The 21,666-nt window shown below is 46.7% G+C and overlaps 4 protein-coding genes across 5 annotated transcripts; all 4 read left to right on the top strand.

Moving 5' to 3' along the window:
• The first annotated feature begins 262 nt into the window (after positions 1-262).
• Positions 263-7,961, top strand: LOC123188100 (constitutive photomorphogenesis protein 10). Of its 2 annotated transcripts, XM_044600138.1 has the most exons (11): positions 263-578; positions 741-933; positions 1,128-1,235; positions 1,575-2,831; positions 3,020-3,047; positions 3,134-3,176; positions 3,336-3,388; positions 4,764-5,080; positions 5,404-5,477; positions 7,436-7,583; positions 7,718-7,961. In XM_044600138.1, the coding sequence occupies exons 3-11, from the start codon at positions 1,172-1,174 to the stop codon at positions 7,813-7,815; spliced, it is 2,082 nt and encodes a 693-aa protein (XP_044456073.1). In that variant the 5' UTR covers positions 263-578; positions 741-933; positions 1,128-1,171; the 3' UTR covers positions 7,816-7,961. The 2 variants fall into 2 exon arrangements, with proteins under 2 accessions (XP_044456073.1, XP_044456072.1); XM_044600137.1 differs by lacking the exons at positions 263-578; positions 741-933; positions 1,128-1,235; ... (2 more) ...; positions 3,134-3,176; positions 3,336-3,388 and adding an exon at positions 4,466-4,708 and having other exon boundaries at positions 4,826-5,080.
• A 198-nt stretch (positions 7,962-8,159) lies between these two features.
• On the top strand, positions 8,160-10,136 carry LOC123188099 (involucrin). The gene has a single exon (XM_044600136.1). The coding sequence runs from the start codon at positions 8,585-8,587 to the stop codon at positions 9,830-9,832; it is 1,248 nt and encodes a 415-aa protein (XP_044456071.1). The 5' UTR covers positions 8,160-8,584; the 3' UTR covers positions 9,833-10,136.
• A 4,651-nt stretch (positions 10,137-14,787) lies between these two features.
• LOC123188101 (uncharacterized) lies at positions 14,788-17,283 on the top strand. The gene is made up of 5 exons (XM_044600140.1): positions 14,788-15,097; positions 15,429-15,508; positions 16,221-16,372; positions 16,493-16,554; positions 16,815-17,283. Exons 1-5 carry the CDS (start codon positions 15,062-15,064, stop codon positions 16,953-16,955), a joined length of 471 nt encoding a protein of 156 aa, XP_044456075.1. The 5' UTR covers positions 14,788-15,061; the 3' UTR covers positions 16,956-17,283.
• Positions 17,284-19,872: 2,589 nt separating this feature from the next.
• On the top strand, positions 19,873-21,376 carry LOC123188102 (chlorophyll a-b binding protein 7, chloroplastic). The gene is made up of 5 exons (XM_044600141.1): positions 19,873-20,171; positions 20,272-20,309; positions 20,422-20,725; positions 20,832-21,042; positions 21,139-21,376. Exons 1-5 carry the CDS (start codon positions 19,969-19,971, stop codon positions 21,154-21,156), a joined length of 774 nt encoding a protein of 257 aa, XP_044456076.1. The 5' UTR covers positions 19,873-19,968; the 3' UTR covers positions 21,157-21,376.
• Positions 21,377-21,666: the final 290 nt, after the last annotated feature.

Genomic DNA, 21,666 nt, shown 5'->3' on the forward strand with positions numbered 1-21,666 from the left:
ACACGAGTGTGCCCACAGAAAGGCTGGCCGTTTATCCGCTGCTCTGGAACCTGCACACTGCCCAGTCATCCCACACTGCTTTTCTTTCCTTTTTTACACAAATAATAATAATCTCACACAGGCACACCATTACCACCTCCCAGAGGCTAAAAAAGGGCTCATCTTTTTTCCTCCCCCACCCTTCTTTTTCCTTTTCTAAATCCCTCGTGCATCGCCTCCCAAGCCGGATCTACAACACGCGCAGCACCTCAGTCAAATCCCCGCATTTCTTTACTCCCGTCGCCACTCTCAAGTAGAGTACGCTTAATTACGAGCAGACTAAGTTAAACTCCCAAGACACAGAAGCCAGGGAGCCAGCCAAGAGCAGAGCCAGCAGCTCACAGCAGGACACGCGCAGCCGCTCGCATTCTCTGTGCGTCAGCGCAGAGCTCCCCGTGAGGGTACGGCGTGGTCCGCTTCTTGCTCCGGAGGAGGGCAAGTGCGCACCACCCTTCCTTCGTGCCGTCTTCACCTGCGGCGATCTCTTCTCTTTTGCGGCGAGGGAGCCGGCGGAGGAGGAAGAAGCAGCGGGATATCAGGTGGTTTGTTTGCCCCCTTTGCTTGCCGCCGTCCTCTTCTCGCGACTGCGATGTCGCCGCATTTGTTGCTGCGCTTCTTGGAGCCTTGTGCCTGTTTGTCTTCTCTGATTTTCCGCCCCCAAATCCGCCGTCTCACTTGCTGCGCTTCGATCTCCCCTCCAGTTCGTCCCGGGGGTTCTTTCTTTGCTGCAGGGAGCGAGCAACCGTGATCGAAATTACTAACACTCTTCCGCCCGGTCCGGTCACTCGCCGATTTGCTTGCTTCCGGGCACCCTGATCCTGGCCCAGCCCGTCCGTCCATGGTCCGATGGTTCATCTTGTTCAGTGCGCAAGATCGATCTGAGTTCATGCCAAGGTGAGGGCGCGGCTTATTTATTGTACACATTTGTGAATGCATTGTTACCATTCCGCGCAATCTTTCCATAAGAGCATTTCGCATCATTGATTTTCCCCCAAGATTCATTTCGCATTTCAGGAGTTTGGTGCTTAGCAGTTTCTGTTCTTGTAGAGTGATTGATTGAAGTAATGTGCCTGGTCTTGATATTTCAGCTTGGATCCAGAATTTGCAAGAAGCCCTTAGTAGATCATAAATAATGTCGCCGAGGAGGCTAGAGGCCGTGGCGGCGCTGTTCATGCTCATGCTTTTCAATGCTTCAGGTACTTACCAGCACATGGATGCTGTATTAAATTACACGGTGCTCTGCACATGGTTACCATACCTCATTGTGTCGATGCATCTGGCATTTTGATTGTCGATGCATCTGGCATTTTGATTCCCCACTGTGCCAGTGGCTAGTTTGAGGAAAACATACTTTGTTTGTCCTGAACTGAAGGGAAAAAATCGATAGAGAAAACTGAAGAGAATTTGCTTGATGTGTACAATCATATACTCGCTCCGTCCCAAAATAAGTGTCGCTGATTTAGTACAACTTATCTGCTTTTGTATCTAATTTTTCGTTGCATAAAAATCTGTTGCTGTTTTCTGTTCAATTGTAGGAGCTTTTGTTGGTATCAACATTGGCACTGGGGTGTCTGACCTGCCATCAGCATCAGACATAGTCTCCACCCTTAAAGCCATGAAGATCCAACATGTTCGCTTGGTTGATTCAGACCATCAAATGCTAGTCGCCCTCGCGAACACCGGAATCGAAGTGATGGTCGGGGTGCCAAACGATCAGCTGCTCCGCGTGGGGCAGTCTCGTCCGGCAGCTGCTGATTGGGTCAACAAGAATGTTGCTGCCTACACTCCGGCAACAAACATCACGTATATCGCCGTGGGCGATGAGGTTCTAACCAGTATCCCAAATGCAGCTCTTGTTCTGGTACCTGCATTGCAGTTCCTCCAGTCAGCACTGTTGGCTGCAAACCTCAATACCCAAGTGAAACTATCAAGTCCTCACTCAATGGATATGATCCCTAAGGCATTTCCTCCCTCCACCGCCACTTTCAACTCGACGTGGAGCTCGGTAATGCTTCCATATCTTCAGTTTCTGAAGAGTACAGGATCTTCCTTCATGCTGAATGCTCAACCATACTATAGCTATGTGGGAGGGCAAGGTGTGTTCCCTTTGGAGTATGCCCTGTTCCGATCACTCAATCCCAACAGTCAGGTTGCGGATCCCAACACCAATTTGTTCTATACCAACATGTTTGATGCTATGGTTGATGCTGCGTACAACTCGATGAAAGCCATGAATTTCACCAATATTTCTGTTATAGTCACTGCTTCTGGTTGGCCATGGTGTGGTGGGCGAAATGAGCCGGCTGCTGATGTTGACAATGCTCTGGCCTACAATACAAATCTCATACGCCATGTGCTAAATAATTCTGGTACCCCTAGCCAGCCAAATAACCAAGCAAGCACATACCTATTTGAGTTGTTCAACGAGGATCGTCGGGCTGGACCTGTTTCGGAGCAAAATTGGGGCATCATGTTTACCAACGCAAGTGCGGTGTACTCCCTGACATTTGAAGATGTGGCCACAAATAACACTGACTCGCCGGCTTTGCGCGGGATGTTTTGTGTGGCAAATTCAAGTGCAGCCCATAGTGCATTGAAGCAAAGCTTGGATTGGGTATGTGGCCCTGGCTCCGCAAACTGCAGTGCCATTCAACCTGGGCAGCAATGCTATAAAGCAGATGACATTGTAGCTGTTGCTTCGTATGCTTTCAACGATTATTATCATAGAACACAAGCGAGTGGCGGTACATGCAACTTTAATGGCACAGCAACCATATCATCTACGGATCCAAGTAAGCTGAACTGTCTCTTGAGTATCCATTTCTTTGCTGAATTTTCTGTCTTATTATTCAAGTGTTCCGAAAAAGGGTCCCCCCCCCCTGCTTTATTATTCAAGTGGTAACTGTTATGATCTTTGCTATTACCACTTTATTTTGTGACATGAGCCTAAACAAATTTCCTCCTGAATTTAAACTTGCAGGCCATGGATCATGTGTTTTCGCAGGAAGGTGAGTCAGCATTTCCTTGGTGTTATTGTAAGCTCAAACTTCTTTTGTTGCTCTATACTGACGATGAGGTTTGATTCTACCTGCAGCACCGGCGCTAATGGCAGCAACACTGATGCGGCTGCTGGTCCTGTGAGCCAAGACAGTTTTGCCTCACAATCCCAGTCTTGCTGGTTGACTTACCTAGCTGCTGTGCTTCTGCCTGTTGTACTTCTCATGTAAAACATTGTACTGTATGTTGTATTTCAGATGAGACGTGTCGAATTTCTCGCGCCTCTTGTCATTATTTAGAATAGGGAGCCATATTGGTCTCAGTGTATTGAGGTAGATGACATGTATCTCTGGTAAGAAATTGTTCTAGGAATGAATGGACAAGGTGCACTTATTTTGAATGTCAAGTTGGAAAACTTTAATCCTGGAAGGTCTACTTTCTTGAAACATTGGAAGATCCAAATTCTGTGTTGCACATATATCTTTATTTCAGGTGTACAACTGACACCAGCTTCTTCCTCCTTTTCTCTGAGAGCTCAGGATCTTAGCTCAGCATTTCTTTTTTAAGATCTCACAAAGCTTTATTACTGCATAGCAAAATGCTTCAATGTTTACAGGGACGAAGACAAGATCGCCGGGCTGGCCTAACCAAACATTGTGACCATTCCTTAGAGTTAAAGCATGCTTTGTGAGATTTCCGGCCTCCACATTTGATGTCCTAAACTCTTAGCCCAGCGTATATTACCGGCCGCAACGGTGTCGGAGGCGCGGGCCTCCCGCATGGCGGTGGTGGAGGTGGTTCCCTCCCACTTGGCCTTGGTGCTGCTGCTCCCGTCACTTGGCATTTCTCTCCAGTCTTCTTGGCCTCGTGTTGGTGCTCGCAGTAAGACAACGTGGGTGGCGGCGCAACCGTGATGGCGCATGGTGTTGGGCGGTGGTTTGACTGGCTGGTTCCGGTTGGGCGGTGAGGTTTGGAGTGCGGGAGAAATCCTTGCCGGTTCGTCCGACCATTCCTTCTTGGAGGGTGTCGGTGGTAGCCATCCCCATTTTCTTCCGCCTATCGGGGGAAACCCTAAGACTCGTTCAGGCAGCAGCGTCGTTGGCGTCGCATCCCTTCTTGAAAGTGCTGCTTGGTACGCGACAGATTGGAGCCTCGGGCTGTGGTGGTTTGTCTCCGGAGGGCGCAGCGGTGGCGGGTCATCCGCACTTTTGTCGAGCTGCCGTTGTTGACATTTGTTTCTTCTTTTTCTTTTGCGCTTGATGTGCTGTTCACCCCAGTAATGCTATGTGTACGGTGTTGGTTGCTTTGGAATACAAAAGCGGGGAAACCCTTTTTGGTATATTGCCTGACAGAAAGCCGGGCCAAAATATACTTTTATTTTCTGGGCCGAAATGCAAAGAGTTATGCCCAAGTGCTTTTCCACAATGGGCTAAGAAAGCATTGAAGCCCACCACGCCAGCCGCCAAAGGGAAGCAGGAGAAAATCCCCAATTCCCCGTTGACCCATTCTTCCCCGGCAACCTAGCTCGGCGACGGCGGCCGGCGGCCGGCGCGGGCGGGCGTTAAGTTCAAGCTAGCCTGCCAGCGGCAGGGCGTCGCTGTGCCGCGCTGCAGGGACGGCGCGGAAGCTGAAGCTAAGCGTAGACTGACGTCCGAACAGCACTAGGATTAAGGTCTGTTCCGAAATTTCAGAGCTTGTGATTCGTGAGCTATGAACTGATGATGCAGTTGTCTCAGCGACAGTTCTTCGGATTTCACCTTATTCGGTTTTGCTCTGCCACTGGCCGCAGCCATGTCCTCTTCGTCATCTTTCCCCGGCCCCCGCTTCCCTGGCGCCGGCGCTGGAGCCTCTGGCGGGGGCGGAGGCGGAGGTGGTGGGAGCGGGAGCAGCGTGCGGCCCTGGGGATCGAGCGGAGGGACGTCGGTCTCGTCGTCGGGGAAGCGGATACAGAAGGAGCTGCTGGACCTCAACGCTTCCGACTGCTCCGCCGGTCCCAAGGGGGACAACCTCTACCACTGGCTCTCCACCATCATTGGACCCCAAGGTATAAGATTATGGAATCCTTTTCACTTCCTCTTCGCCACTAGCCCATTCAAGACAGGGAGAAGCTCTTAGGAACTTTAGTTTATACTAGTTTAAATTGTGCCATCCATGGGATATAATTAGTACTCCCTCCGTCCGAAAAAGTTTGTCCCTTAAATGGATGTATCTAGCCTCAAGTTAGTGCTAGATACATCCATTTGAGGGATAAGCTTGAGACAAGCTTTTTCGGACGGAGGGAGTATAAAGTATGCACTTGTAATTTGGTTTAACTTAATATATCAAAAGGCACCCGTAATTTGTTTTAATGCAGTGTTTTTCTTGTAGGGTCACCATATGAAGGAGGGATATTTTTCCTTGATGTCGTTTTCCCACTTGATTATCCTTTCAAACCTCCTATGGTAAGAACTGATAAGTAACCTTCTTTCGTTTGCTACTGTTTTCTTATGTGACGTGTAGGTTAGCCGAGTTAGGAGGGCAGCAATATCCCCCTGGTTCTAGAAAAAAACAATCCTCAGATGTTGCAAACCTAAGTTCTGTAGAAGGAATGTGATTTCTTTAAGAGAATGTGATATTTGCATATTCAAAAAATCAAGTACAGCCTCAAAATAGTTCGTAAAGAGTGTTATTATTCTTATTGTGTAATTGGAATCTGATTTTCTTTCATTAAGAGCAGTCTTCATAACATGTAAACAGACTAATATAGTGTATGACCAAAGGGGTGAAATTTAATATGCATTAGTAAATTAGGAAGGAGATGCATCATAAAAGTCTGTTGTCCCCAAACTTCCACAGTCTACTACCGTAATTCAATAAAAAAGGCCTAGAAAGAGGAAGCTGTATCGAGCTGTCCATCAAAGAATTAAGATTGATCCAGAAACAGCATGTCAATAGGAAATTTTTTGGAAGCATGGAGAAACCAGCAAGGATTAGAACACTATAAGGAGCACAGATTAAAAGAAAAGTATTACGTAAAAGCGAGTTTACTTCGCTGCTAATTAATGTTGCTTTTGTTTACCCGAAAAAAAAATGTTGCTTTTGTTTCTTCTGAAGTGACGTATGTTTGCCGATGCCTTGAGTGTAATAAGACATTATGCATCTTTCCGTCATAATGTCGGCCATGTGTAAAGAAACATATCTGAAGTTTTTATTTTACAGTTGCTATTCAGGAAAAATAATTGTGTGTGGTTGCTGAGATGTTGTTTTCTTAGGTGTCCTCCTGACCTATGTTGTGGCAAGCTTTTAGCTAATGCTTTGCCGAGAAAAGATTTTCTGGAAAAGGATTTTGTCCACCGGAAGCCTTATTACTGTGTGATTGAGATCACCTTTATCCTTTGTTGACATATTGTTTGTATTGGCATATCTTGGCTTAGAGCACAAGTCTGATAATTTTGTAAATTAGAAAGCCTGATACACATATATAACATATCTGTCTATTTACTGGTTTGGAGGTCCAATTATTACCTTTGACAGATGACTTGGTGGTAGGTTGAGACGGGAGGGGTCAGAAACAGCCAACCTCCATTTTCAGATCTCAGCAATGGAACAATGCTAACACTACTTTCACCTACCCCACAGCTGTACAGAGTGCTACATTTACCATGACTAGCAAGATGCCCGTGCATTGCACGGAGCGTCAAGATGCATTTTTTTTTTATAAAACACATGTTGTGATTGACCCATGCGGAAGTAATCCCATGTGTAAAAACTAATGATATCTCGAGAAAGAGAAGAGATAGGGTGAGGAGGAGTGTAAAAACCCATGCGGCCACCATGCCAGATTGTTCCAGAGGTTTCCTTTTTTAATTGCTCAACAATGAGGTTGTGGGAGATAAGGATGAACAAGGGAAGGCCTTATCTGCAAATGTGGAGAGAGGTGCAGGTATCTTTTTGCAAAATTGCCATAGTTTGCTTTCTATCCGTCAGATATAGATCAAACGGTCTATCTTGCAAGATGGCAGGCACACCATCATCACCAACTCGGTTTTTTATAAGAGTAGAGACAAGCATATGGCACCATGCATAAACGAAATGTAGGTCACCACAACAATTATAGTCCAAACAATAAGGCAGGAGCATGTGAATTTTCTCAAGGTTTTGTAAAATAAAAGATCTGCCTGCTATACTGTAGGCTGTAGCATACCAACATATATGCTGTACGGCTCTGATGTTTGTGATTTTACAACCAATGATTGTCATGATTTTATATCTGACAGTTATATTTTATAAGTATTCTTACATTGTCTTATGTTCTGCTCTAATGTGTTAGATTTAATTGCTGGAACCCAGTAGTATAATTTAGCACTGGGGGACCTTAACTTGCGGTTACAAACTGACAGTTGTGCTGTGACTCTTCGAGGTGACTTTCAAAACAAGGATTTACCACTGCAACGTTGATTCCACTGGGGCAGTGAGTTTGGAAATTTTGAAGGATGGCTGGAGTCCAGCTTTAACTATTTCAAAGGTGCTACTGGCGATCAAAGCCATCATCACAAATCCGGATCCATGTATGTTCCAACATTACCAGTATCATTCTCTGAATTTAGGAAAGGGAATATTCTAATACTGCTGTATAGTGTCTACATAGTTGTTGCTTCGTTTCTACTGGAAAGCCTTACATTATGATGTTTTGTCTGTGCAGACAACCCACTTGTGGAGAGCATTGCACGTTTGTACCTGACTGATAGAGCTAAGCATGATGAAATAGCTGCTGAATGGACATTGAGGTTTGCAAGATAGGGAGTCCTTTCTGCAACTAAATAAGGAAATTTGACTCTGTAAATGAATAATCTTGTATGTAACCTGAGATATATAACGTTGGAAAGGATCCAATACATTAATCTGAGTTGTGCCATAAAGATGTGTTTGCATTATTTTGATGTTTAGTTGTGAAATTGGCTTTAATGGTTTACTTCTCAAAGTTATCCCTAGCAATTCTTAAGTTCAATTCTGTGCCCACTTGATTTGTTCAAAGGGAAAAGTTCCTGGTAGTATGGAAGTTTCAGTGGCCAAAACACTGTTGTATATCAGTCAAACTACGAAAAGGCCTACGAGTCAAATCTTTCACTTGAAACCAAATTTTCGCTGGCTATCATTCCTAGGTTGTTGGGCATGGCTTCAATCATACATGAATGATGTTTATTTCCAAAACTCTGCCTACCTTTTATCATTCCCCTGTACAGTGGTTCATGGTATACTGTCATCCAACATAGTACGACCGCTATGCAATGGAAGCTGGACAAATATTTCAAATGTTTGCGGCAGAATATTGGCCCCTTGCTTACGAATGCTAACTTCAATCCCACTTCATGGAGGAATGAAAGGCTACTACGACAGGTACTGATCTTCTAAATGGACAAATCAGACTAAACCTTTGAAAGGGACATTCCACCAGTTCACCTGTTCACAGAACAGACTGCACACCTCAGCATATCAGTCGACCTATAACTCCTCCATCCCACAGAAGGAGCAAGCACTCTTTCTGGTGATCTCCTCTAGACCACAAACAATGGCCACCGAGTGTGAGGTGAACAAATCCCGCCGCTTCGATCGCGGCATGTCGAGGCGGACACGAAAACCAGTGAGCCTCGTCGCTTGTTATGAAGATCGGTATGTGCCGCCCCTGGCACGACAGCTGCTCCACGAGGCCAAGCTGAAGAGATTGCTCCGGTGCGAAGATACAAAAGAGCTGCAGGCACCTCAGCAATGTGAAGATGCAGAGCAGCAGCTGGAGATTCCACTGGCACCACAGGAGTGTGAAGGTGTTGAGAAGAAGGCACCAGAGCAATATCAAGATGAGCAAGAGAAGAAACCGCAGCAATATGAAGATGAAGAGCAGGAGAAGAAACCACATCTGCACCAAGATGAGGAGCAGAACATACCAGAGCAATATCAAGATGAGGAGGAGACAGAACAGCAACAGCAAGATGATGATGCGCCAGAGCAATGCCTAGATGAGGATCAAAAGACACCGAAGCAATACCAAGATAAGGAGTTGGAGGAAGAGGAGGAGGAGCAAAACATACCAGAGCAGTACCAAGGTGAGGAGTTGGAGGAGGATCAAAAGACACCAGAGCAATACCAAGATGAGGAGTTGGAGACCGAGGAGGAGGAGCAAAACATAGAAGAGCAATACCAAGACGAGGAGGAGGAAGGGGATGAGCAAAACATACCGGAGCAATATCTTGGTGAAGAGCAAAAGATAGCACAACAATACCAAGATGAGAAGGCACCAGAGGAATGCCATGTTGAGGAGCAAACGGCACCAGAGAAGTGCGAAGACGAGGAAGAGAAGACATGCAAACAATGCCAAGATGGGGATGAGAAGCCATCAGAGCAATATCAAGACGAAGATGAGAAGACATCAGTGCAACATCAAGATGAAGAACAGAAGGCACAGCAGGGAGGCCGTGACACGAAGCAGAAGACCCTGGCGCAGCGCCTGAGCGGAAAAAAGCCGACCGCGCCTGTCGGCGACGTGCCACGGCTTTCCCTTCTGGAGCTGATACGGGAGAAGCAGCTTGGCAATGGCGAAGCAAAAGCTGGCAGGGACTTCGGCTACGGGGAGAATGCCATCGCTGACCATAGAGCAGCAGCAGCAGCAGCTGGCGGCACAACATTGGCTATGGTGATAAGGAGGCCCGACGGAGGGAAGAAGAAGTCGCCGGGAATCGTCCGCCGCTGCGTGAAGGCCTTGAACCAGATGATCAAGGCCAAGCATGGGTCCAAGAAGAGCGTGCCTTTCAAGGAGGTATGAACACAGGTACACAGTTTCTTACTATACTCCGGACATCTCAGAATAATGCAAGATTGCGCAAAAACTAGATTTTGGGCAATGACGCAATATGATGAGCAAATTCTGCCAGGGAACTCCACAGCAAACCCTGCCTTCTACCTAGAGCAGATCTGTTATCAGAGATGTTGTTTTATGGCATCTGATCAGTTATGTACTTACTCAAACGATGTACCGGATGAAACATCAGCGAGTCTATCTAGATAATCTTCGAACTATTTACTGTATAGAATCATGGACATGAAGGAGTTGCTCAGTTCTACCGACAGTTTCTCCCGGGTCGGCAAGGGTGTGCTGGTGCGCACTCCCTTTCGTTTCTTTTCTGGGTCACATGCCTTTTTCATTTGTTTTGGTGTATGATGAATGTTGAGATTGCAAGTTAGTGGAGGAAAAGGTGAGTAGACAGGGGAAAATCTGTGAGGCGGTCTATTTGATGATGCAACATGGTGTGCACATCACATAGCTCTGCTCCTTTTGTGATCTATCTATCACAAGATTTGACATTGTCTACAATTACCAGAGCAGGTGCTCTTTTCAAAAGAACAGGGTCGCTACCACACCGACAGAAATGTAGGGCCGACGTGCACAGAATCTAGAGGATCCCTCGGTTTCAGACCTATGGAATTTTGGAAGGAAAAAAAATGCTGCACCGAGCTATCCTATCAATAGTACGGCTTAATTAGGATTCAGTCGTAAAGAAGAAATCAATAGTATTGATTTCACTAGGACTCGATCATGAAAAAAGATGCATATAATTTTACATGTGTTGTCTTATTTTCCTCTTTACTTTGGGGAAGAGGGCATGTCCATATAACTCACGAAGATCATTAGACCCCAAATCACTTGTCATAAACATCGACACTGATGATGGTGTGGGAGGCGTAGTTTCTGTCGATATTGAGGCGTCTGTGATGACTTTGTCAATCTTCAAGCTTCACGAATTCGACCTGGTCTTCAATAGGCGTTGCGTAAGTCAAGGGTGGAGCTCTTGTTAGGACAAGGGTGGGCACTCCCCCTGCCTTGATTTTATGCGATTTTTTCTAGATATAGGTAAAAGTTAGATTCATCGCTAAAATCACTAACATAATACAGACGCGAGCAATTTTAACATGCTCCTTCTTACTCCCTCTTTTCACATAGGAGGTAAGAACTTACCACCCATGTGAAAAGAGAGAAGGTAAGAGGGAGACACTCATACATATACATATACACTTATCCCTATGAACACATGCATGCACACCCTATTTGAGCACATTCGAGAGACTGAGCTGACATATCATCTTAAAATTCGCAAAGTCGTCACAGACGTTTTTGTAGTCGACGTGAACATCTCCTTTCACTGAAAGTACATCATCGAAAGAACTAGAATAAATCGAAGAAAAGCGAGCACCAACGTCAAATCTAGTACCTAAACCCTGATGGGTTGAGAATACCAACGTTCTCCTAACCATCCAACTATAAATTGGTTCACTAAAAAACACTTATGTGAAAGAAAAAACGGCTAAGAAAATCGCATATCCCGTGCTATTGGCCTTTCTGGGGCTGTATGCAACGCACTAGCCTGTATGGTCTTCGCTCCAGTCCACGACACAGTCGATCGTGACTCACGGAGGCACGAGTTCCTTCGTTGCTCCATGCACGAACCCTAGGGAGAGAATTCTTTATTTGACCTTTTCTTAAAAATTTGGTTTCCTTTTTGGCCTCAAAAATCATTTTTTTTCTTATTTGACACTTAAACTTCATTTTATGCCTTATATGACATTTTCATTCATTTTTTCATCCAAATGTGTGAACTAGCACATGCAAAGACAATTTTATCCCTGATGATAGTATCTCACCAGAAAAGGGTAGAGAAAGGGCATGAACGAACAAAAAGAAAGGAATCTGCACTCTTGCCTCTTTCCTTTTTCCTTTCCTTCCTTCCTTCCAATCCAGTCTGCTCTTTCCTTCCACCATTGCCAAATTCGTCACGTATTGCAACTCGGTCCGTGAGAGCCTGGCACGGCCTGCATCAGGCCAACTCCACCGCGCGACTCTATCCTGTCCGACCTCGGTCATTTGGGGTAAAACGGACGAATAGCGCAGCCTAGCGCACGGCCTCAAACGGACAAATGTTCGGATTCCGTCCGTTTTCGACCCATCCCCGGCCCAAACTTGCGCTCGGTTTAGGGTGAAACGGACGCGCGCGGACGGCTTGGACGCACGCCCTTGTCCCCCCCCCCTGGCCCGCCTGTCGGGGACACTAGCAGTCCCTCCGCTCCCAACGCTTCCACCCTCTCTCTCTCTCACCCCGCCCCGCCGCCAGCGCCGCCACTATTCTCCGACCGCCTCCTCACCGCGCAGTCTCCGGCCGTCCCTACCAAACTACTTCTCGACATGGCCGCCACCACGCCCGTGTTGTGGCCGTAGTTTTGGCCGTCGATCGGAGGTTTGGCCATCGACGTCTTTGCCGGCCGCAGAGGGGACAGGACCACCGGCGACGCAGCACGACGTCATCGGCAGCTCCCGACGAGAGCTCCACAGCGGCCAGTAGCCGGCCGGCAACCACCCCTGCTGCGTCGAGGTGATCATCGCAGCCTCTTCGCCACCACGCCCGCAAGGTGTTCGGCATTTTGCCCACAAAGGTATGGACAGTGAAGACGAGTTTTTCTTCCATCACTTTCTTTCTTCATCGGACGATTCATCGTCGGATGATGAAGATATTGTGGTGGCTGCACTGGTCGTTCACGACCACATTCAGCGACAGCTTCGGTACAGGGGGTCACTCCCTGGCCATGCTCCCAACCTGAACCGCAACAGGGAGAGAGGGCACGCCCTGCTCTATGCCGATTACTTTGCCAACACCCCGCTCTTCAAGCCGGATAAATTCCGTTGCCATTTTCGAATGGCAAGGCATGTGTTCAATCGTATCCGAGAGGGAGTGGTTGCTCATGACCCATACTTCGAGTGCAAGACGTATGCCCTTGGCAAGCTTGGATTCTCCTCTTATCAGAAATGCACCACGGACATCCGCATGCTTGCATATGGAATTCCAGGCGATCTGGTGGATGAGTATGTGCGTATGAGTGAGAAAACATGTCTGATGTCAATGTACAAGTTTTGCCAGGCTGTGATCGAGGTGTTTGGCCCAGAGTACTTGAGGCAGCCAACTGCCGCTGATACAGAGAGATTGTTGGCGACCAACGCAGCTAGAGGCTTTCCAGGCATGCTTGGCAGCATAGATTGTATGCACTGGGAGTGGAAGAACTGTCCACTTGCTTGGCAGGGCCAGTACAAAGGGCATGTCAAGGCGTGCACTGTCATATTAGAAGCGGTGGCATCATATGATCTTTGGATATGTCATTCTTTCTTCGGCATGGCAGGTTCTCACAATGATATCAACGTGCTGCAGCGTTCTCCAGTCTTCGCGAGGCTTGCAGAAGGCCACTCCCCACCTGTTAACTTTGAGATCAACGGCCACCATTACAACAAGGGATACTATCTAGCAGATGGTATATATCCTCAGTGGTCAACTTTTGTGAAGACAATCTCGAAAACCCAAGGTGAGAAGAGAAAGAGATTTGCCCAAATGCAAGAGAGTGTTAGAAATGATGTGGAACATGCTTTTGGTGTGCTTCAATCCCGGTGGGGTATCGTTTGAAACCCTGCACTATCATGGGATGAAAGGAAGTTTTGGGAGGTGATGACTGCTTGTGTGATCATGCACAATATGATCGTCGAGGACGAGCGTGATGAGAGTATCTTCGACCAAGGATTTGACTATCAAGGTGAAAATATTGAGCCCCTGCACCAAGACCCGGCCACATTTGAACAGTTTGCTCAATTCCATTGTGAGATGTGTGATTGGCACTCTCATTTGAATCTTCAAAATGACTTGGTTGAGCACGTGTGGGATCACATTGACAACCAATAGATGTATTGGTCCATTTTATGTTTAGTCAAGACAATTTCGATTTGGTTGTAAAAATATTTTATTAAAGACAATTTTAATTGGGTTGTAAAACTATTTTAATTTTCAGACAAATATTTGGGTTGTAAACTAGTTTTGATGAAAATTTGGGCATTTTTGGCCCTGACGGACAGGATAGGGCAAAAGGATGCGTCCGCGCGGTGGGCGCACGGCCACCGCATCCCAGGACACGCTCGGACACGACCCTAAATCGCTACCCAAACGGACAGAATCCGGACAAAACAGATGTCCGTTTGGGGTCACGCGGTGGAGTTGGCCTCAGGTTCTGTGTCCCTACGATAGCCTCTTCCTCCTCATCGCGGGTTGGGGCGGGCGAGGGACCCGCGGTGGTGTACCACGAGCGCACGACGCTGATTCGGGTTAGAGTAGGCTGGAATTACCCGTGCCACCCTCCTGCAATCCCTCCCAAGCCATAGGTTGTATCTTCCTCCGGTGCGCCGAGGCCGCTGCCACCTCCCGTGCACGGCAGCGCCAAAGCCATCGGCCGTATCCGTCCATCCGTACATCAAGGCCGATACGAGGTGGTCATCAACTGGGGCCTCCCCTGTGTTGATGGAGCTGGCCATAGGCTGTTGTACGCCGGCGCCGTTCCGGAATGATGTACGACTATGCCAACTACAGCCACCACATCTTTCACATGTACATGCTCGTTGGGATCCTATTTTCATGCACCGATCCAATCACGTGCACACATCCATCCGGTGTGTATAGTGTATAAATATGCATGCAGGGACTCGACCAACTAATAAACTGGCTAACAAACACAGTACATGTGTCACCATGACACGACTAATCTATAATATCTAAATAGTTCATCCTCACTATCCTATTTCTCTTGACATGCAGCCAATCCACATCAACTTATCGCCACATCATCATTCTACAACCGGCTTACGGATGGGACCAACCAATGTTCAGCAGTGCAGAGATCGCCACCTCAGCGATCAGTTACCAGGGTTCGTGAACCCACCAAAGTAAAAGAAAAAAAAGCTTTTCCGCAGTCATCTTTCCCCCAAGTTTTCCCCACGCCGGCGGTCAGAACCAGAGGAGCCCTCCTCGGGCCGGCGCCTCCCCACGCCGACGGTCAGAACCAAGGAGAGGCTCGCCGGCCTCCCCCGCCGCCGCCATCAAGGCCCGGAAGCAATCGCCCGCTCAGCCGATTTACTGGTCCAGGTCACCTCCGCCGCTGTCACGGCGGGCAGGGCTCCCGTCCAGTCTCCGTCATGGCCGCCGCCACCTCCGACGCTCCCCGGCCACAGGTGCGCATTAACTCGCCTGTTGATTGACCTTCCCGCTACCACCCTATTGCCGCCGCTATCCTTTCGCCTCCACGACGTATGCTCTGCCGGCCACAAGTGCCCGTGAAAAACTGAAACGGCCCAAGGCACTACAGCATTCATGGCCTCTATAGATCGCCCTCCATTACCCTACAAATGCGGAAAAATTGTTGCTGCATTCGCGTTTAAAAACCAGTCTATGCTGCCATCGTCATCCACTCTGGACCGTCCTCTACTCTGGAAGTTGTACTGCCCCTAATATTAGCCACACTGATTTTTACCACCTCTAAGCTTATTTTAATGATTTTCTCAGATTGCAGGTTGGGTCGAAAGGTGCTCGATGATTCGCTTCATAGGACTACTGCTGCTCGGATTGATTTCGTTGTTACACAGGTCTTTTGCTAATCCCGTTTGTCCAGATTGTTCTTTGCTGCGACTTGCATATGCAAAACTCATACAGTGCTAATATGGAATATCAGGCTTTCACGTTTCATAGTACTTCTTATTTCTTCTTCTCAACACAACTTCTCTCATCCGAGAAAAAATCACGGATGATTGGTTCCCATATTATTTTCTGTTTTGTGTGTGTTTATTGTACATTTGATTATATCCATTTCTAATAGGGATAATATGTTGATGCTAGAGCTTAAACTCTAAAATCGTAAAAGGGCGGTGTGTTCAGGATGTGGTTGAGAGAATAGTAGTTGGCAGATACTGGATTACCTGACCAGAAAGAGTATCATGGAATTGGATACGGACTTCCCTCAGGTTTTTGCAATTTAGATTAGCAAATCACTTTTACTATGTACGAAACTGATCTGTTTCTTCTCATTTAGGATAGACGCAGTAAAAAAGATGTCGTCATTATTCTTATTTTCCTTTGTTACTGAAGATTATTCCGTACACAGACACACACACACACACACGCAACTGTGAAGGTATATGTGTTTTTTGTTTTTGGACAAGTCATATACATGTTTGACTGGTAATCATGATGCCTTGCTTCCTTTCTTTGCTGAAATTTTACAACAATGCCTCTACTAACCTCATTTCAATTGATGAGTACAGACCTTCTGTTTGTTTTTGTGTGTGTTAAATGGCATAGGAATTTCTCCCCTGGAGCTTTCCAGTTCAGAGAACTGAATTTGACACTCCAAATCATAATACAACATTCAACATTACTACGCAAGGGAACTTCAGAAAATATTTTCCTGTCCCTGGTAGAAACAGAACTGAAGATTACACCCTTCAGGTTAGGTATGGACACTTCAAATCAGTAGACACCTTTTTTTCTTTCTGGTATTGCTTCCAAAATCATGATTACGTTCATATCACAAAACAGTCAAAATGCTAAGCTAAATTGTACTACAACAACAGCCTATCTACAACTACAGCCAGCAGCTACAACAGCTGAGCGCACATCACATGGGCCTAGCCAAGTACGTTTACATTGCAAGACAGTCTCGACGACATTGACAGAGCAAAATTTGTTGTATTTTTCCCATCAATTGTTTTGTTCTGTGGTTGTTCTGATGCTGAACATAAAATAAATGTATGCTTGCTGCTCATTATCAGGCTATGAGGCAGACAAAGCAACTACAAAAGAATGTATCCTAGCTACCTTCACCAATATGTTGCAGCAGCAAGTCAAGCCACAGAAAATATATGAATGATTGCTGTTAATTTCATTGGAATGCAGGAATGGCTGACCGAGAGCAGTGTGCACATCTCTGAGGCCAAACGAGGTGTTGGAGTCGAGGATTTGACACAATTTGGATCGAATTACTGCTATCTATCCAACCGATCTTTCTCTCCTCGGCTCTTGGTAGTTCGTCCCTGAGATTGGTTTTCTATGCCTAAGAAAGTGGAATGGAGGGAGTAATGCCTTGAGGTCTTATTTATTATAATTATAGTCAATGTAGTTCCATTTTCATATTGTAGAGATGATATTCGTTGTGTTACCTTGGGCCTGTAGGGTATGTCAACCGGCTTTACCTATGGAACACTTAGTTTATTCCCAGTACTTTATCAGCAATCATTTTTGTTAAAAGTAACTGTATGCCACCACAGTGGCAAGAGTTAATTCTCTTAATAGGATACTCTTGCATTGCTATGAACTTGGCCTCGGATCAGATTTTATTGAACAATATTGCATTTTATTGTTAGCATCCCACAATCCATTAAGTTATTTAGAAATTATCACTTATGCTATGTTCATTCAACCATATCATTGCTAACAAGTATTTCCTTGTTTAATGAAATGTTTTTGAAGCAAACATTCCCGCAGCAACGCGCGGGGTGTCATCTAGTTACTAGTAGTACTAATGCACGCGACCAAGACTAGAACCAACAGATAGAAGTTATAAGAAGCTTAATGTGTACAAATTAATATGCTACAATAGGGGTGAATGAATTTATCACTGTTCCACTCATCATCATCATATTATTATTATTATTATTATTATTAGTCATATAAATACCTTTTTGTTTACTTATTCAAACATGAAAAGAAAATATCACATTACCTTTGTGTTTGCATGTAAATAATCTGTTCACATACTGTACTAGGGGCAAAGCAGTCTTTTCATGTCAAACTTAACACCGTTAATAGATAAAACTGACGGAAGTGTCACATAAGGAACAAATTGAAATTTGAGTGTCAAAAAAGGGAGAAAACAAAATTTTGGGCCAAAAAGGGAACCAAATTTTAAGAGAGGGCCAAATAAGAAATTCTCTCAACCCTAGGAGCCACGAGCGGCCACGGGGCGACGCGCATTGGGGGCGGGGGCGCGTTCCTGGCGGCCAGCAGGAGGGGCGCCTGAGGCTGGCGCCCAAAAGTACTGGCATCCGGTGGGTGCCTCATCGCGGAACTCCTCCTCGTCAACAGCGCCACACACGCCCGACACGTTCCATGTTTTCTTTGATGATCAGGACAACGCATGCAGGTATTTTATTAATTATTTATTAAAACTTTACAAAGTAATACATCAATAACTCTGAAGTCATCATTTTAGCAACAACGGTCGTTACTCCTATTAACTTGATGAAAGGGTTCAGATTGTCGGGGCCGCATACCAGACCTCACACTAAAGCCAACATCTAACGCTGGTGGCCTCAACCTGACGCGCTCCATGTGGCCGCTGACGAAGGACACGAGGATGTCCTAAAGCTGGAGTACTTGGAAAGCCCACGTCTACTTCTCTCGGCTTCTTGTCCTCTTTTATTTTTGCGAAAAAAATCAGATGTACAAAACACCTCAAACATAATAAAAATGTCGTCGAGGTCCATGGACCACCGAACGACCATTGCCGCCGTCAGAACGAGCCGCTTCTTGTCTTCCTTGAACTTCCATTGTATTTTGGTCATGAACTTCCATTGTATTTTCGTTATTATATGTTTAGGATCGCATCAAAGTATTTATGCACATGAAATGTGGATGGACTACTCCTACTTTGGTTTTGCATACAAGGAGTTATGCTTGAGAGCCTTGCCTTTTTTTTCCGTCCTCTGCTACTGGCGCAAGTGCATGTATGTAGTGGTGTGAGTGTGTGCTATATGTGTTTGTGTTGTAATCGACATTTCTCCACACAAAAAAAACCCACAATAGGAACTAAAATTTTCTTTAATTGGGGGAGCCTCGAACTTTTTTAAGACCCATGCCACACGACAAATATTTTGGTCTCGCCACATATGCCCCTCATTTACCACTAATGAAAGCATGGATGAGTAGCTAGTATGGTATAATACCAAAGTATGTAGGAGCTTAAACATGAGATTATAGTTATAAAAATATTTAAAAACTGCGGGTATAATACGAAACTCATGTGAAATATATACATCACAATTGTCTTTAGGTATCCCGTATTGTAGTGAGTAGCTAGTATTGCATCTTGAAAAACAAATGAAATCTATTTCGCAAAAAAGACAAATGAAATTTATGAAGGTGTTGTCATAGCCTTGAACACAAGAAAATCATAATGTAAAACTGAATCACAATTCTTTTAGGAGAAAAAATAACTTGAGGGAACTAAGGTATGGAAGAATCTAGAATAAATAAGAAGTGCCTGTGATGTGAGGGCTGTGCATTGTAAACCATACACTAAAAAAAGATCGGTATTTTTTTTATAAAATTAGATAATTTAAATATAGAAGATTCTAGAATGAAAGAGAAGTGATTGTATTTCTATTGCGGAGGCCATGAATACTATTGCTACGGGATGATAACCAAAAATACCGCTCGATAACCAAACATCATCCGTTAATCATTAAAATTGCGGAGGCCATGAGTTGTGACTGTACCTCTATTGCTAGCTAGTACTATAATATAAGAGCGTTTAATGTAAAAACGTTTTATATTATGAGATGGAGCAAAAACGTTTTTATATTATGGAACAAAGAGGGTAATATATTCAGTCTTTCCTTGGAAAAAAATCATTATCATTTCTCTCCGGATACATGTTCTTTTTCTCCGTGGACACATACATTGTCTAAACAGAAAATCTGCGTGGATATAGGCGCATATCATCATGCCGATAGTACGTACAATGAAGGCTGCAACTCGCGTGCCAAATGCGGAGCACGTCGTCCAATCGCGAGCCTCGGCCCCGATTTTCATCAGGTCGCGCCCGGGATGGCCTCCACGTCAGCAAGGCCCCGGCGCGGCGGAGCCAGGGGATCGGATTCTCCCTGCCGCGTGGCACGCCACGGCCGCGCTCGCTATCTCCTCCCGGATAAGCCAGGGCCACCCGGCGCCGCGCGCCTAGATCCCCATAAACTGCCGCGCGCACCACACGCTCAATTCCACTCTCACACCACGCACGCGCACAGCCAGCGAGCGCACCGGTGCAGCAACGATGGCGCTGGTCTCCTCCTCCTCCGCCGCCACCGCCGTCGCGGCGCTCCCCAGTAATGGGCTGGCCGGCGCCCGGAGCTCCTTCCTCGGCGCTGCCGGCAAGGCGGCGGCGGCGTCGCGCGCGTCCTTCGCCGTGCGCGCCGCGGCGCCCGAGAGGCCCATCTGGTTCCCCGGGAGCACCCCTCCCCCGTGGCTCGACGGCAGGTTGGTACTCGGACACGCTGCGCCCATGCATGCCGAAATATGCTGCGATCGACTCTTGACACTGACCGTGTGTGTGTGCGTCTCGTTGTTCTTGATGCAGCCTTCCCGGAGACTTCGGCTTTGACCCCTGGGGTCTTGGTAAGTCCTGATCAGTCTCTCACATCACATCTCATCCCTGCTAGTGTGATCTGTTGTCGTTCTTGGTAACATCGATCGACATGAACAATCTTTGATCGATTTTGCGGTGTAGGATCCGACCCGGAGAGCTTGCGGTGGAACGTGCAGGCGGAGCTGGTGCACTGCCGGTGGGCGATGCTGGGCGCGGCGGGCATCTTCATCCCGGAGCTGCTGACCAAGATCGGCATCCTCAACACACCGTCGTGGTACACCGCCGGGGAGCAGGAGTACTTCACCGACACCACCACCCTCTTCATCGTGGAGCTCATCCTCATCGGCTGGGCCGAGGGCCGCCGGTGGGCAGACATCATCAAGCCCGGCTGCGTCAACACCGACCCCATCTTCCCCAACAACAAGCTCACCGGCACCGACGTCGGGTACGCACAGTCGCACACACATATGTCAGCGAACTTGTCACGTGCATGGCTCTCCTTGTACTAATGGGGCTAATCAAGTGATGTCTCCGCGTGTTGGAAACCTAAGGTACCCCGGTGGTCTGTGGTTTGACCCGCTCGGCTACGGCACCGGCTCGCCCGAGAAGCTCAAGGAGCTGCGCACCAAGGAGATCAAGAACGGCCGCCTCGCCATGCTCGCCGTCATGGGCGCGTGGTTCCAGGCCGAGTACACCGGCACCGGCCCCATCGACAACCTCTTCGCTCACCTCGCCGACCCCGGCCACGCCACCATCTTCCGGGTACGCGTATGCTACACATTATATTGGTACTATATATGTGTGTATGTATGATTTTTTGGGTACTGATGTATGACCCTTTTTGGTGTTACGTTTTAGGCCTTTGCCCCCAAGTAAGGAACACGGTGGGAGTTAGCAACTAATCCGAGGAGTGTGCTACCACGGGGAAGAAGATCGCTGGTGGAACTTGATTTTTTTCTTTCCTGGGAAGTAGACCGTGGATGATGGTATGTAATTGTGGAGCAATGCATGCTTGTTGGATGTGTACTTGTACCCTGGTGTTGTAGCCGATGTAAAAAATGAATACCCTTTTGAACATTATTATGTTGGCATTGTCTACGAGTCTCGCGACGTCGCCCAATGGTCTAACATTACAAGAGCATATACAGCCGTACTTGGCAAATCCGGCCCTTTAAATATTCGCGGACTCGCTTCGGATGACCCAGGACAGTGTCGGACAACCCCTCAGGTCTCTTGTCAGACAACCACACTCCTCATATCTAAATTCTCAAATCCATGCAAATACACATTTTTTTTCTCGAATACTCAAAAGAGAAGAAAGAGAGTTGTACTAATGACCGTCCTCAAACTGATCATTAGTACAAGCGACACGATCGCACAGAACAT

The sequence above is a fragment of the Triticum aestivum genome, chromosome 2A, assembly GCF_018294505.1.
Source record: "Triticum aestivum cultivar Chinese Spring chromosome 2A, IWGSC CS RefSeq v2.1, whole genome shotgun sequence".
NCBI lineage: Eukaryota > Viridiplantae > Streptophyta > Magnoliopsida > Poales > Poaceae > Triticum > Triticum aestivum.